Below are 15,666 nucleotides of genomic sequence, written 5' to 3' on the forward strand. Positions count from 1 at the left end.
GTCTGGTGAGAAAATCTAGTACAGATAAGATGCAACTGTAAGAGATAAAGCCAAAGAATTTGAGTTCGTTGTTGTTTCCGGAAGCTGCTTAAGTCGGGAAGACCTGGAGGGATGATCTTTGGGAGTTGGGAGGATTTCAAAGATGTAATCTGTTCAATTGGTGATGAATGGTTTTTGTTTCTTTTGTTTTTCTATTTCTGGGTGTTTCCTGAACACCCTCTCAGAATGCATTTTTCTTTTTCTTTTAATGAAATTTTCTTTTAATCTATCAAAAAAAAAAAAAAGATCAGGATTTTTTTTTTCCATGCACTACCTCCATCTAACCTAGTTGTTTTGTGCACATCATCTTACATGCAGGTCAGTGCAAGCTATTTGAAAGGTATTACCAATAATGTCAAAGTTGAAAGCTTTTGTTCTGGAATTATCAATTTTATATATTGCAATAGGTTAGGTTGTTAAGATAATCTATTCGGGATATTATTACTGAATATTTCCTCTGATGTTGATATGATCTTAAATTTTTCTTTCTTTGTATCTTGAACAGTCGATGGACAAGAAGGGATGGTTGGATTATAAATTTTGCTTTGGACACTGGTGGAACTCCTGAGAGTGGGGGGCAAGACAGCATCAACAATGAAAGTCCTGGTCTTGGCCAGACTCGGCTGGGTAGGATAGTAACTGCTGGTGGTAGACAGCTATTGGAGAAGTTGAATGCAGCTAGAAGGAATTTTCCCATGAAAGTTTTTCTCCTCCTGTTGGGTTTCTATACTGCAAATGCACTAGCTACCATTCTAGGACAGACTGGTGACTGGGATGTATTGGTTGCTGGTGTTGTCGTTGCTGCCATTGAGGGGATTGGCATGCTTATGTACAGGAATCCCCCCTCTTTATCTACAGGGAGGTTGAAATCCTTTGTTGTGATGGTCAATTACTGGAAAGCTGGTGTTTGCCTGGGTCTTTTTGTTGATGCCTTCAAATTAGGGAGTTAAAGCAGGATTATTTTTAGAACTTGCATTTACAAGTTTAATCTTCCATGATGCCTTATATATGAAAGCTAGCTTTGCTTCATTTCTTTCCTTTTCATTTAGCTTTTAACCATTTGTGGTATAAACAAAATAATCAAAATGTACTTTACCTGCCCATTCTCTTCCTCTGTCATATGGATAGCAAAATTTGGTTTAATCAAGCAAACTTCCTTTAACCTCCAAAACATACACCACTGTTGAGGTTCTTCTCATTTTTTTCCTTCTCTCTCTTCCTCTCTCTCTCTCTCTCTCTCTCTATGGTGATCTTTCTTACTCTTCTTTGGGATAGCTTCTCTTTCTGGGCATTTGATTTAGCCAAATTTTCTTTGTTTTCTCTGCGATCCTTCTCTACTTTCCTTTTTGTGGGCAATTGTTTATTAGATTGGTGTTAAAGCTCAGTCAAATGTGAAGATCTACCATGAATGTCTTAACCAGATTGGTAATTGCCCTATCTCATTGTTTTTATTGATTACATGAAAATTAGGGTTTTATGGTTTCTTATTGTTGAAAATGTTGGTATTTTGGTATCTCTTGTGATATTTGGTATTAGAATTTAATAGTTTTATTTAATTTCTTTTTTCTTGTTTTTTACACCATAGGCCATGTATCTTGGACTCTGGATGTTATGTTGTCATTAGGACTTGGTTGATGGAGCGTTGAAAGGCATGAAGTTTGTAAAACAGAGGACACTTTAGGGAATGTAATTCAACAAGTATGCACCATGGCCATGTAAAGGAACCAGTGCATGCTTAGTAATTGTTATCCATATTGTGTTCACCAAACTACTTAAAGAAGAAGCCAAGAATCATTGTTTCTCTTGTATACAGATGATTAGTTGCCTTATATTGAAAGAGTTCTGCATTTAGATACATAAATGGGGAGGGGGGCCTTTTTTCATGGTGCACCAAATTCATGTCTGTCCTATCTTATGATCCTTGACGTTGCAATATGTTTACCATGATAAAGTATGATGTTGTTTTCTTATGACTCGTGACTATGGTGGAATATCTAGATCTTTTGCCCTCTAGACATTGATGGTGGTGCCAATTGATCAGTTTTAGGAGTTTCTTATTGGCTTATCATATCTATTGATTGTTAATTAAGGTTGTGTTTAGTACCATTGCTATTTCTACCTGAAATGTTTTGGGTTGATCAAGAGATGTGTTGCACATCACATGTGAGAGTTACTTCAGCTAGAATGATTAAGACTTCAGCTCAAGAAACACCAATTTGATGTTTCTGCAAACAGCCTCTCACATGCATTTTTAAGGTATGCCTATTTTAACCACAACCAGCCTCAAATAACAATTGTATGTCAATTTATATTGATCAACCCAAAGCATTTCAGATAGAAACAACAATGGTACCAAACACAACCTAAGATATTCATAGTATTTCATTGTTTGTTATTGGCTACACATCTGTTGATTGTGAAATTTGTATCCTGATTATATTTTAGAGAAGGGACTTCGACCACATTATCAGAGATCGATTGGTAACCTTATGAGAAAAATCTCGCAGGACTTGCCTAGCCAGCTATTTAGAGAACCCTTTCTTCGAAGGCACCATGTTGCACAGAGGGAAAGTTAGAGGAGAATGAAAAATTAGAAACCTCATCTCAAAACAGAACCAGAAATCTGAAATCCTTTTCTTTCTTTAGACATAAAACCCTCTCATGTTGGGCACGGGATAAAGAGAAGAATTCTAAAATCAAGGGTTGAAAATTCCTCTATATTCTTTAGAGATTTAAATATTGGAAAAGAAAGTAGGTAGCTTTAAAAATGATTTTAATAAATAATATCCATTGCAGTGTTCTCTAATTGCAATGCACAAGTATCTAATTCCGGTGCAACCATATTGGCCTATAAAATTGCACCATATGAAATATAATATACTATATTAATATATACTATAATATAGTATATAATATAATATATGATTAGTTACCATATTATATATACCAAGGTTCAAAGTATTGATACATATCGGCCCGTACCGGCCGATATGTATTGTGCCGGTGGCTTCTCGATATGCCCCTACAGGGGTTGTATTCGGTCAACCACTGGTTCAGAGGGTAGTTGGGGCCTTAAACCGGCCCCTTTGAACCAATTTCAAAAAAAAAAAAAAAACAAGTAAAACAAAAAAAAAAGCACTGAGGCCTGTGTCAGTACTTTGAACCTTGGTATATATTATATAGTATGATATATTATACTATAATATTAATATATTAATATACATATTATATAATATTTATAGTATCATATATTAATACTATATTATAGTATATTATACTAGTATAACATAATATTATAGTATAATATATAGTATATGATATAATATGATAGTATATTAATATATTATATATATGGTATTAATATATGATAGTATTATATATAATATTATAATATTAATATTATAGTATATTATAATATTATTCTAATCATATTATTATTAATATATTATGTTTGTATGTATTATAATTATTTTATATAATAGTATTATTATACTATATAATATAATATATACTATATACTATAATAGTATATAATATACTATAATAGTGTAAATATTATATTATTATAATATAGTATAGATATTATTAGTATAATAGTATACTATAATATATGGTTTATTATAATATATTATATAATAGATTAATTGATATATTATAATATTATAGTATAATAATCATATTATATATGATAATATTAATATAATAGTTTATCGTAATATTTTTATAATCATATTATTATTAATATATCCTTTGAGATTTATATTTGCCCTTGAATCAAATAGTGTTATACATCTAAGATTAATAAGTTGTTCGCTTATTCTCTCCATATCATTGGAGTTTCCTATAAAATGACTCAATATTTTAATACTAGAGTAGTTACCACATCCTGAATGGGTTGGCCTTGACTTAAGACCATTTCACTACCTTCATCTCTTTTTATAGAATTAAGGATATAATCCCTTTCTTCTTGAGTTAGGTAATTGAGCCACCATCTTTCAAGTTGTTCGGTGAAAGACTCAATTATTATTGTGGCTATTAACTTTTTTTCATTTCTTGCCAATTTATTGGCACTAGCATACATGGTCATATGATGAACCATCTCATGAATCTGGTATTCAGATTTTCCATTTAGATTTCATTTGTAAAAGGTATTCCCATCATAACTAATCTGTGATTTAACTAGTTCTTCAAACAATATGTCTACTAGCGTATGCCTAGGGTAATAGGGCTTTTTACTTTTGTATGAGAGCTTATTTAGCTCTATTAAGTGATTTTCTAGAAATCCTTTTTCTGAGTCCAATTCGATTTCAGATCCTTCACTCAATAAATTTATTGAGTGTGAATCAAATGCTTTTTCTATTTTCTCTATTTTAGAGAATTTAGATTTTTCTCCTTTTTCCCATTTAGATGATGAAATTAATTTTGTAAATAGCCCCTTATAACCTACTTTAGATAAATCTAGAAGCTTTCTTAATTTCCATATTAGGAGGGAATTCAATTATTATTCCCATAGGTTTTTCTTTCTTAATTATCATTCTTTGTTTAGAGTTTTTTAATGAAATTAATAATATTTTTATCCTATTAGTTTGTTTTCCTAGGATATTTAGGCATATATTAGTGTAATTATTTTATTCTGTTATTTGAAACAGTGTTAAGGTATTATTGTCTCAGCTTCTTTTATTATATTAGAATTTTTTATAAAGCTAGTTATCGGTTTTTCTTTGCCTATTTTAATGGCTTCTAAAGGCGGATATAATGATTCTATAGTTTTACCTGTAGACATAATTTTCCATGCTCTAGATAATTTTTCTGTTACACAAAGCTCTAATTCCTCTGTTGGTGGTTTTATGTGCTTGAATTATTTTTACTTTATAAGCCAATCCCAGAAGGGAATATTTTCTTTTATTTCTAACATATTTTCATACCATAGTTCTCGGGTACATTCTTTCTCATTTTTAGAGAAATTTTCAAAGAACCATTTTTTCTTTATTGGTTGTAAATTAAAGTCTAACCTTTTTAGGTCTTTATCTATTTAGATTTCTTCTTCAATTTCCAAGATATTTATCTCAAAATCTACTTCAATTGGTTTGTAACATTTTACTGAGGGATTACCTCTTTGAACTACGTGGTAGTCTGAAGGTGGTGTATCTAATATAAGAGTTTCATAGGTAGCATATATAATGCCAAGAGGAGGACGAGGTGGTTCTGATAAATCTACTGATCTTCTTGAATGAGAAGATTTTGCCTCTAATGGTTCAGCATATGAGGGCCTCGAAGAAGTAGAGGCTCTTCTGAACCGCAGCTCAATGGATCCATCCTGTTCGTTGAATACATATGCTAATTCAGTGGACTTCATGGGTCTAGGAGGTTTTGCAGCTATTGACCAACTGTTCGGTAGTTTTACATCTTTCCACATAATTTGCATAGGAATAGTTATATTATTCCTAGTGTTGGTCTGGAACATGGTAGTTACCCCCTTGTTCTGGTGATCCTAGTATTAGGACAGATTGTATTCATAGTCTTAAAATAGACTCTATAGACTAATGCTACATTCTCTGATCCAAGTTTCATATTGAAGCCTTGGGTCTATAGTCTTAAGGTTAAGGCTTCATGTATCCCTACGTCCGTCAGCAACACTGAGAAATTAGGAAAGCATTAAAGTATATTGGCCCTTGATGAAGATTTCCTTCTATTACTCCTTTGAAGGAATCACTGAATTTATTATGCCTTGTTATGCCTTGAACCTGTTAGACAGGCCCAACCTTGTTAATGGTTTTATGGCTACTTGTATTAGGCCAAAGTGTATGAAATGACAATCTACTTTTTTTTTTTTGTTTTTCTATAGGCCTCTATCACCTTTCTATCTATAAGATGAAAATCTTCTGAGTCATTGCCTAGAGCGACAATTCTTTTTACCATTCTAATGTTAAGTCTCTCTTTAGACTAAATACTCCTTTTTTACTTGATATTACTATAGTTGATCTCTTCCATGTTTTTTTATAGACATAGACTTTGTAAGGGATGAGCTTGTACTACATTCCTCAAGACTATATCCATTACTAGATCTTGACCTAAACAATCTCCTCATCTTATCCTTCCCCTTAATTGTTAACAGACAGTCAACTTCAATGGCTTTTCACCAATCCTTTTCAACCAGAAGCAACTTTGCCTAGGGTGCAAGGGTTCTAGCCTCGGGGAACTATTAGGTGACTAGTCTAACAAATTGGGTGCTAGCCAAGTGATTTCACCGAGTGAATTGCAGCTTTGGGTTCTAGCCAAAGGTTCTAGGCAGTACCTAATGATTTAATAATCCCGATTCTTGTAGGGTTATGGCTCTTATACCAAATGGGAATAGGCAAATTAAGGCTAGGATAATAAGAGGATGGAAGGATGGAATATAGCAATACGCATATGTAGAAAACAGTAAAACAAATAGTAAAGTATGATGTTGCTAGATGATGTTTTAGTAAAACAAATAGTGAAGTAGAGTAAAAGCTTCGATAAAGATTTAGACTAAAAAGTAATTCTAAACTTACAAAATACTTAAGGTAAAGTATAGTCGTAAAACACTTACAATGCTTTAGTACAAAGAACTTCACTAAGCAGTATTACTGAAATGTTACAAAATTCTTACTCAAGGATTTTTGCAAAAACTACAATAAAGACTTAGCACACTTAAGGGTTTATGACTACTGGACTCTTGAACACTTGGATAACTTCAACACACCCTTTTCTTGAGGATTGATCCTTATTTATAGATAGGAGAGTGACTTCGAGATATCTTTTTTTTTTCATATTTGAACTTATCTTGAGAATATCTATTTAAGACACCTATTTTTTTGCTTGTCTTTTTTAGACAAAGTGATAAGCTAGAGATGCTTCTTTTATCTTCAATGAATCTTTACTGTGGAGCATTATTGACAAATATTTATTGTTGAAGATAAGAGTGAACTTTTTAGTGGTAGACTATCTGTCAACAGTAAGATTCCTTTATGATCATCCCTTAGTGGGGATTGAGAGGTTGGACACTTTCGGTTTCTAAATTTTTTGAGATTCCCTTGCTTTTTTCTTTCATTTTTTTTTCGCGAATCAAAGGGACATCTCTTCAAGCTCTATGGGGTCGATATCAGGGAGTTTGCTTTTAAGCTTTTCCATGTAGGACTCGAATAGGGCTTTAAAGACGTTTTCTTCTGCTGGCTTGATATATTATAATATTATTATAATCATATTATTATTAATATATTATATTAGTATATATTACATAATAATAGTATACTATAATATATTTTATAATATAATATATACTATTAATAGTATTATACTACTATAATGTGCTATATTATAGTATAGTGTATAATATATTATATAATATAAATACTATTATATATACTATATTATACTATTATACTATAATATTACTATAATATTATAGTATGTAGAATAATATATAATAATACAATTATACTATTAATATTATATAATATACTATTGTATATTATATACTATTATAATATAGTTTTATAATAGTATATACTATAATTCAACCTAGACTCCTAAGAACTAATTTTTATAAGTTTTTCTTTAGGATTTTTGCAAGAGAAACAATGAGGAAGATTAAACTCATTCACCCCATTCGATCCAAGCAAGTTGGTAGCAGTTTTATAGAAAACAATGTCGTTGAATCAACTTCAACTATACACTGCACCATCTTTAGTGGAGGCGAGTTTTAAGACTGATTTGGGCATGAACTTCCACCATGAGATTTGCGCTTATGGTATCCATATTTGGTATATTTTTCCCTTTTGATATGGTTTGAAACTTGGCCTGCTTCAGTGGAAGATCGATCAAACAAAATGCAGTTATCGATTTCTAAAAGGGATTTTAACCCTTTCAATAGTGGTATTAGAGCACTATGTTCAATTCTTGAAGTGAACCGAGTCAGATTTGAAAGAAAGATCAAATCGACAAGAACTAGTCAAGTCGATTTGACCTAATCAGCATAAGAAATTGAGAAATTAGTTCTCAGATTTGGGGCCAATAATATGAAAATTAATCTTTATATTTTCTTATATATTATGGATTTGTTTTATGTTGAGTTCTTGAATTCTTGGGTTGAAAGTGTGGTGGAGATCAAAATCTTTGTTGGTGGCTAGTTTAATGCACACCATTTGATTATTTAATTATTTGGTATATACTTAATTCTTTGTCTTTTTTAGAAAGAATGTATTAGGTTTTTTCTGATCTAAGCATTAGAAATTAGGGTTTTTCTATTTCTTTACATCAAAAGACTTGTCAGAGATCATAGAGAAAGATGGAGATTGATCTAGAGATAGCAGTTTATTTGGATCCTGCATTTGTCTGGATTGGATTCGAACCATCACAGTATTGGCCCTTGTTATTTAATTTGATTAATTACTGTTTATTTGCTTATATGATTATGAGTCATAACTAATAATTTTCGATCATAATATATGTGGATTGATGCATATTTTGGGCACCAAACCCTAGGCCAATTTGACCTAGTTTTGGTCCAACATATGGTTGGTTGGGAACTGATTACAGCCCCTTAGATCATTGATTAAATGAACAAATATGGATTTAGGACAGGGGTTTGATGGGCCATTACATGGACCAATTCGGCCCATTCTTGTAAAATCTAATTAGAAATAGATTAAAGCAAGATAAGGCCATTATGGGCATCTATATGGGCCAAATTGTTTTTTGCAGTTGGGCTCATATACCAAAATGAATATTATTAGATAATTCGGTCCATAGATGAATTGATAATGTGTTAATCTAAATGGGTATGAGTTTTACAAGATTTAATTTGATTTTGATCAAAATATATGTGATGTGCTATGTGAATGTAATTCGTACATGGGCCATTAGTACTTGGCCCATGAGAAGACTTATGTGGCTCTCCATGTCCATCATGGCTGAATACACATCATTTTCATGGTGCCCATGGATCATTGTATGATCTCCTTTTAATGGGCCATTCTCTTTTTCCTCTCCAAAGAGGAACCTTGTAGGAACCCTAACCCATTTAGGGCCTCTTTGAATATGACTTTATGAAAGTTGGTGAGAGCCACTATGGTAAGACCTAAAGTTGACCTAGGGATTGTTATACTTGTTCCCTTATGATTAATATAAATAATATGAGATAGGGAATGCCATAAGATGATATCTCTAAAGGCCTTCCATCATTAGTAAGAAAGCAGGCTGAATTGATGGATAGATATGCACCATAAAATTGGCCTACTCATTTTGATGAGATAGTTAATGGGATTGCTTTATAGGATGATAGGGGCATCATAAACTAGTGGGAGGGGCCTATCCTAAAATGGAAGGCTCATTAACAGTACATTGGGTCTCCCGATATGATGGGTCAACACTTACTAGTTAGAAATGTTTAATCTAAAATGGCAATGAACCTTGTCCGATGAAGGCCAAAAGGAAAGCTCATCAGATGGGTGGATACATGATCCTTCATAATAAGTGATGGATTATGTAGCTGAAAAAGTTGGCCCCATGAACCTATGTTATTTCCCAATTTTTTAGAGATATGAATAATGTCTCTGTCCCTAAGATAAAAGGAAATCTCAAAGGTGAACAAATGGAAATGAAACGTACATAAAAATCTTTTCTACGGTACATAACATGAAACAATGATTAAGTTGTGGAGTAATGTATTTGTATTATTTGTCAAAAATGGCACACAAATAGCTTGCTAAATTGTTAGATGACAACAAACTTTAGGGACCAAACCACACAGACTAGTTTCATAACCTTAACTTGGTTCTCATATCTGAGAAATTGAACAAAATTGTTACTAACTCGACACCAGAGCACCCCCTGATAGAGCCTCCGAGGAAAGAAAAATAAAATATCAAGAGTGGGAAGGAAAAACTCTCTTGCCCGATGTTTCATCATTGCCTCACTAGACAACTCTATCCGGTGGTAATTTGACAAAGTAAAAAACTACAAAGATATTTTGGATAGTTTAAAGACTATGTATGAGGAGCAAAATCGTTATGCACAACAAAAGGTCATCAAATTGTTGATAACCACTAAGATGATCGAGAACCAAACGGTTCATAACCATGCCATGAAGATGATAGGTTTTATCAATGAACTGGAGGCTCTTAGTTCTAAGCTGAGTGGTGACACTAAGATTGATGCCATCTTAAACTCTTTGCCCACATCCTATAATCATTTTGTTATGAACTACAACATGAATAAGCTAACAACTAGCTTGTAAGAGCTCAATAATATGTTATGGAAAGCCAAGGAACTGAATAGAAAGGACAAACTAGTGGTCATGCTTGTTGAAAAAGGCAAATCTGATAGGAAGAAATGAAAGGGAAAGAAGAGGCCTCAAATTAAAACATGAAGGACGTGCGTTTATTAATTACCATTAGTGAGTGTTTAAAAGGTCATTGATGACATAATTACGCGTATTTGTGATTATACAATGGTTATTTATTGATAAACAAATATATTATAATAAACATGTGTAGATATGGTATAAATACATGGAGACTTAACCATATATATATATTGATGAATTCTCCCTTTCGTATCATGATATTAACACAATGTGGTATAAAACATGGTATGTATATACCGTGACCAGTATAATATTAATATTATATACTATATAATATACATATCATTATATGTATAAATACCATTATATTAATACAAATAATACATATTATGATATGATATCATTAATTAATAATTACTAAATTAGTTAATATTTATTAATATATATATTGTATACTGTATAATTAATATTATACCATATAATTATTAATATTTTTATATTTAATTATAACATGTTTAACAATATTATAATATTAATTAATATATTGATTATATAGTATAATTACATATAATAGTATTATATTAGTAATATAATTACATATATATTATATTAATATATGAATATAATATTATTAATTATATTATAATATAAATGTATATACATATATTAATACTATACTATATTATTAATTATATTAATATTATATAATATAATATATTATAATATACTATTATAATAGTATATTATACTATATTAATAATATATATATATACACTATTATAGTATTAAATAGTATATATATACTATTGACCATGACCAGGACAAAAAATAGATGTGGTAGTAAAGTCTTTTAGACTATTGTAGGTTGCATTATTTTCTTTACATTAAAAATAAAACCACTACCCAAGGTTGATTCCAACCATCTAGGGTCTTAAGAAGGATGAATTGGATATAGACATAACATTTGGATGGCCTATGAGTACATCCTGACCATCCAAACAACAATTTTTCGCATGAAGTTTCCTATTTTTGTATAGAACAGTTTGATTAAAGGGGTAAGTAGTGCCTATTCTCTTATTTTAGGCCCCTTTTTTTCTCTCTTGTGATTGTGAAGATGCTGGCAATTGAGGGTGTTAGCCAGTTTGTTGGTAAGGTCTTTCATTGGTTGCAATAGAGACTTGGGGTCCTATCCTTGCCTTCACCTTGGCTAATCTTCCTAATAGGTGTTTCTTTCTAGAGGCATTTCCTAATAGGCATATATTGATGCTACTTTTATTTTAATTCCAAATCAACTTTGTAGCTCATCTAAATAGTAGCTTTCTAATGTCTAACTCTATTTCTTTGAATTCCAATTCCTACCAATTCAGGGATTTGGAATCATTGTTTTAAAAGGCTTAAGCCTTGTGGCGAGGCATAAAGATTTTGCCTCAAGGCTTTAAGCCTCACAAATTTGATGGGTGAAGCTTAAGCCTTTATCAGAATGAGGTGTAAGCCTCAAGCCTCAAGGCGTGAGGCATATCTTGAGGTGTATGCCTCAAGTATCAATGATTATTTAGTGATTTAATGCAAAAAAAAAATGTATTTTTATAATTTAAAATATATGGAAAAAAACACTTCAATAATTATGGGCCAAATAAGAAAAAAGTAAAAATGGAAAACAACAAGGTGTCAGCCAGTTTGTTGGTAAGGTCTTTCATTGGTTGCAACAGAGGCTTGGGGTCCTATCCTTGCCTTCACCTTGGCTAATCTTCCTAATAAGCGTTTCTTTCTAGAGGCGTTTCCTAATAGACATATATTAATGCTACTTTTATTTTAATTCCAAATCAACTTTGTAGCTCATCTAAATAGTAGCATTCTAATGTCTAACTCTTTTTCTTTGAATTCCAATTCCTACCAATTCAAGGATTTGGAATCATTGTTTTAAAAGGCTTAAGCCTTGAGGCGAGGCATAAAGATTTTGCCTCAAGGCTTTAAGCCTCACAAATTTGATGGGTGAAGCGTAAGCCTTTATCAGAATGAGGCGTAAGCCTCAAGGCGTGAGGCGTAGCTTGAGGTGTATGCCTCAAGTATCAATGATTAATTAGTGATTTAATGCAAAAAAAATGTATTTTTATAATTTAAAATATATGGAAAAAACACTTCAATAATTATGGGCCAAATAAAAAAAAAAGTAAAAATGAAAAACAACAAGGGAAATCAAATTCTATTAGTTTTTCTTAGTGTTGTTTTAAGAGTGTTCAATGCAGAAAGGACTAATCTAGTTCTTAGTTTCTTTTGGAATTTGGATAAATTAAGTGAGGTTTTTCTTATTATTCTAAATGTAATGTCCCAAGTTTTTATTTTTCTCATTTCTTCTTCTAATCGATTTTTTTTCTTAATAATAATAATAATAATAACTGTTAGTTGTTTCCTTTCTTTTAAATAATAATTTAGAAGAAAGATAAAATGTTTATAATTGTTAGTTGATTAGCTATTATTTTGTTTAATGCTTAAATGCTAAAATTTATTACTTATAAACTTCTAGTTTATGGATATGTGTACCTTCTATCATTTTAATTTAGTATTATATGTTATTTTCATCAATTTATAAATTTTAATAAATTTTTTCTTAAACTTTAAGGCTTATGCCTTGCAACGCCTTGAGGCTTAAGCCTCACCTTTTTGGGCCATTACACCTCAACTATGCCTTTAGCCTTTTAAAACCTTGTTTGAAATTTTAAAATTTAATTCAGATTCCATGCAATAGACCCTAAAGAGTTTATTATCCATCAAATGTGTTATTTATTAAGTATTACCAAAAGAAAAGTGCATTATCAAAGACAACTAATAGTCAAAAGTACTTCACAATGTCAAAAATATTAAAGTGATTCAGGGTTTGCCCAAAAATTGTCAAAAAGATCATAAAGAATTTAAAGAGGAAAAACCTCTGGTTCCTTGACTGATTTTACAAAGTAAACCACTTAAAGGGAAAATTGTTCATTCCTAACCTATAAAGCATATTCCTTATCTAGACAATACCTAGTTAATACTGGCTTTGTTGGCTTCAAGTAGTATCTGTTCATTAGCCTGTTCTGCTTTAGTTGTCAGTACTGTCAGGTGAATATAATTAGCATATACTCATACGAACTAAATCTTTATGATAACAATTAGGGTACATGATACATTAATATCACAATTATTCACTCTGTTTTTTGGTAAAACACAATTATCCATTCAAATAGATGGAGTTGAGGGTGTTATAAGATTGAAAATTTCATAAGCAAGGAACAACCTTGTGGTACCCAATAGCTAGAAAAGATTGTTATATTGGCTAGTGAGACTATTCTTGAGGTTGGAATATAGACCAAAGAGAGAGTACTGCCGAAGATTCTTCACCTCATACCATGAATTAAGGATCTCATCACTCTTATTTGTACCTGAAAAAGTTAATTGTATGCCAAGGCTGCAATCAAAAGGCCCACCATGGCTTTGGCAACTAGAGATTCCAATTGCACAGTCCTGGAGGTTAAGGCAAATGAAAGATGACTTTCCGGCACATGGTGCACATCCATCCTTCTTCCAATACAAGTTTTGAAGGGTTCCCTTTTGGAATTCAAGTACCTTTGCATACACAGTAACAACTTTGATAATGATTAATGAGTTCATAGGAAAACATGACTGGATATGCTTGTATCCCCATCCAATTCTCTTACCAATGTAAAGCTGGTTATTATGTAGGTACTGTTTGCAACAAAAGTGGGTTGTGATCTTGCTGCATATTTTTGTCCAGCAAATGCTACCATGTATCCACCATACATATCCCGGAAAGTGAATACAAGTTGCAGTACTAGACTAATTATTTTGTACTAGGAAATTGTCAATAAATACATGATAAACTTGTAATATCAACTCTAGCCATCTTCTTGCAGATTGTCAAACATAATGGTCAATAACCCAATTCCTTCATGTTCAAATCTAGGAAACCAGAAAATGATTTTGGTCCAGTGGCTCATATCCGCACCAAAAGAATGCTTGTCTTGGTAATATAGTACAAAACTGGTATACAAATTCATGGACAAAAGAGGCAATGATTCAGTTGAAAGTCAAGTGAGCTGGTAATTCTGACTATTGATGAAAAATAACCATCAGATGACAACCTAGATTGCTAGAACTAGTCCCAGTATCAGCCCAAAGATTATTGTGGATGTTTACAATTAGAGCAACTGTGAGATCTGAATTCATAGTTTTCATATATTCATATGGATCAACGTATTTGAGTACATCCTGCATGGTAGTATAATTAATATGATCATGGGTTTAAGGAGAATACAATGAATTCTAGATAAAAAATACAACACTAAAAAATGCACCAAATTATAATAGTTAATCCAATCTCCTATATCTAGCACATATCCCTCATAATAACAATGCTATACCATACAATTGTTTATCAAGCTATATATAGAATTACAACCCTGAGGCAATGTCTCTTCATATGAAGTAGTTGAAATAAGATGCCTGCAAACATGTGAACAAGTTAGACACAAAGAACAATTCTCCACTATGCAGAATGGGTCCATTTCACATGTATGAAACCAATGAATGTAAAGTTTGCATACATCAAGTTTAGGCTTGTCAGGTATGCAATTCTTGGGTCTTCATAGTTGGAACAATAATCAAGGGAGAAAAGGACAAGGAAGATGAAGACCATATGGAAAACCAAGTGTCAGGGATGGCAAAGAGTTCATGATATTTGAAGCATTTCTAAATGTCCATTTAACATAAAATAGGTAGAATTGCATGTAAGATTATAAGGTTATTAATTGAAGATGAGGTGTCCAAAATTGGTCCATATCTCAGAGGATGAAGGTATTAGATACACAAAAAAATCAAGAGGTAGTTAAGGGCAAATTGGATTGATTGTTTTCTTTTTTCAAGGAGTCTTTACTTTAAACTACTCATTGTGTTGGTGCCTCTAATTCCAGATATGATCCATGATCCACACTGACTAGAACTGAGAGAAACCTAAAGGGAAAATTTCCAGTGGTCTATAGTGGACAATTTCATGGTATGGATCCACATCAATATAGGATCTAACCTGAATAAGAAGCTTGTAAGGGCTTGGTTCTCTTATATATCTCATTGTATTTTGTGGAGCAAGCTGTCTTGTATCTTGTATCTTGAGAATATGTGAGAGGTTGAGTGTGAGGAGAAATGGGTGTATTGGGGGCCAAAGTTTGGTGAGAGAGGTTGTGAACACTGTGAATGTAGTTTTATAGTGGATTTCATCTCCTCTGATGCCCGTGGACAAAAGCTAT

At 31.9% G+C, this 15,666-nt stretch overlaps 1 protein-coding gene across 4 annotated transcripts in view; it reads left to right on the forward strand.

The window, feature by feature from the left end:
• The window catches only part of NPQ7 (antigen receptor-like protein (DUF565)), a 46,383-nt gene extending 45,241 nt beyond the window's left edge, over nt 1-1,142 (forward strand). For 3 of the 4 annotated variants that reach the window (XM_088903938.1, XM_088903937.1, XM_010277980.3), the window contains one exon: nt 545-1,142. In XM_088903938.1, coding sequence (XP_088760064.1) covers nt 545-989 — 445 coding nt within the window. In that variant the 3' untranslated portion in view covers nt 990-1,142. Of the gene's footprint in view, nt 1-357; nt 380-544 lie in introns of all 4 variants that reach the window. The other variant, XM_010277981.3, reaches the window with a different exon arrangement.
• Nucleotides 1,143-15,666: the final 14,524 nt, after the last annotated feature.

The sequence above is a fragment of the Nelumbo nucifera genome, chromosome 4, assembly GCF_055504915.1.
Source record: "Nelumbo nucifera cultivar China Antique chromosome 4, China Antique-T2T, whole genome shotgun sequence".
Classification (NCBI taxonomy): domain Eukaryota; kingdom Viridiplantae; phylum Streptophyta; class Magnoliopsida; order Proteales; family Nelumbonaceae; genus Nelumbo; species Nelumbo nucifera.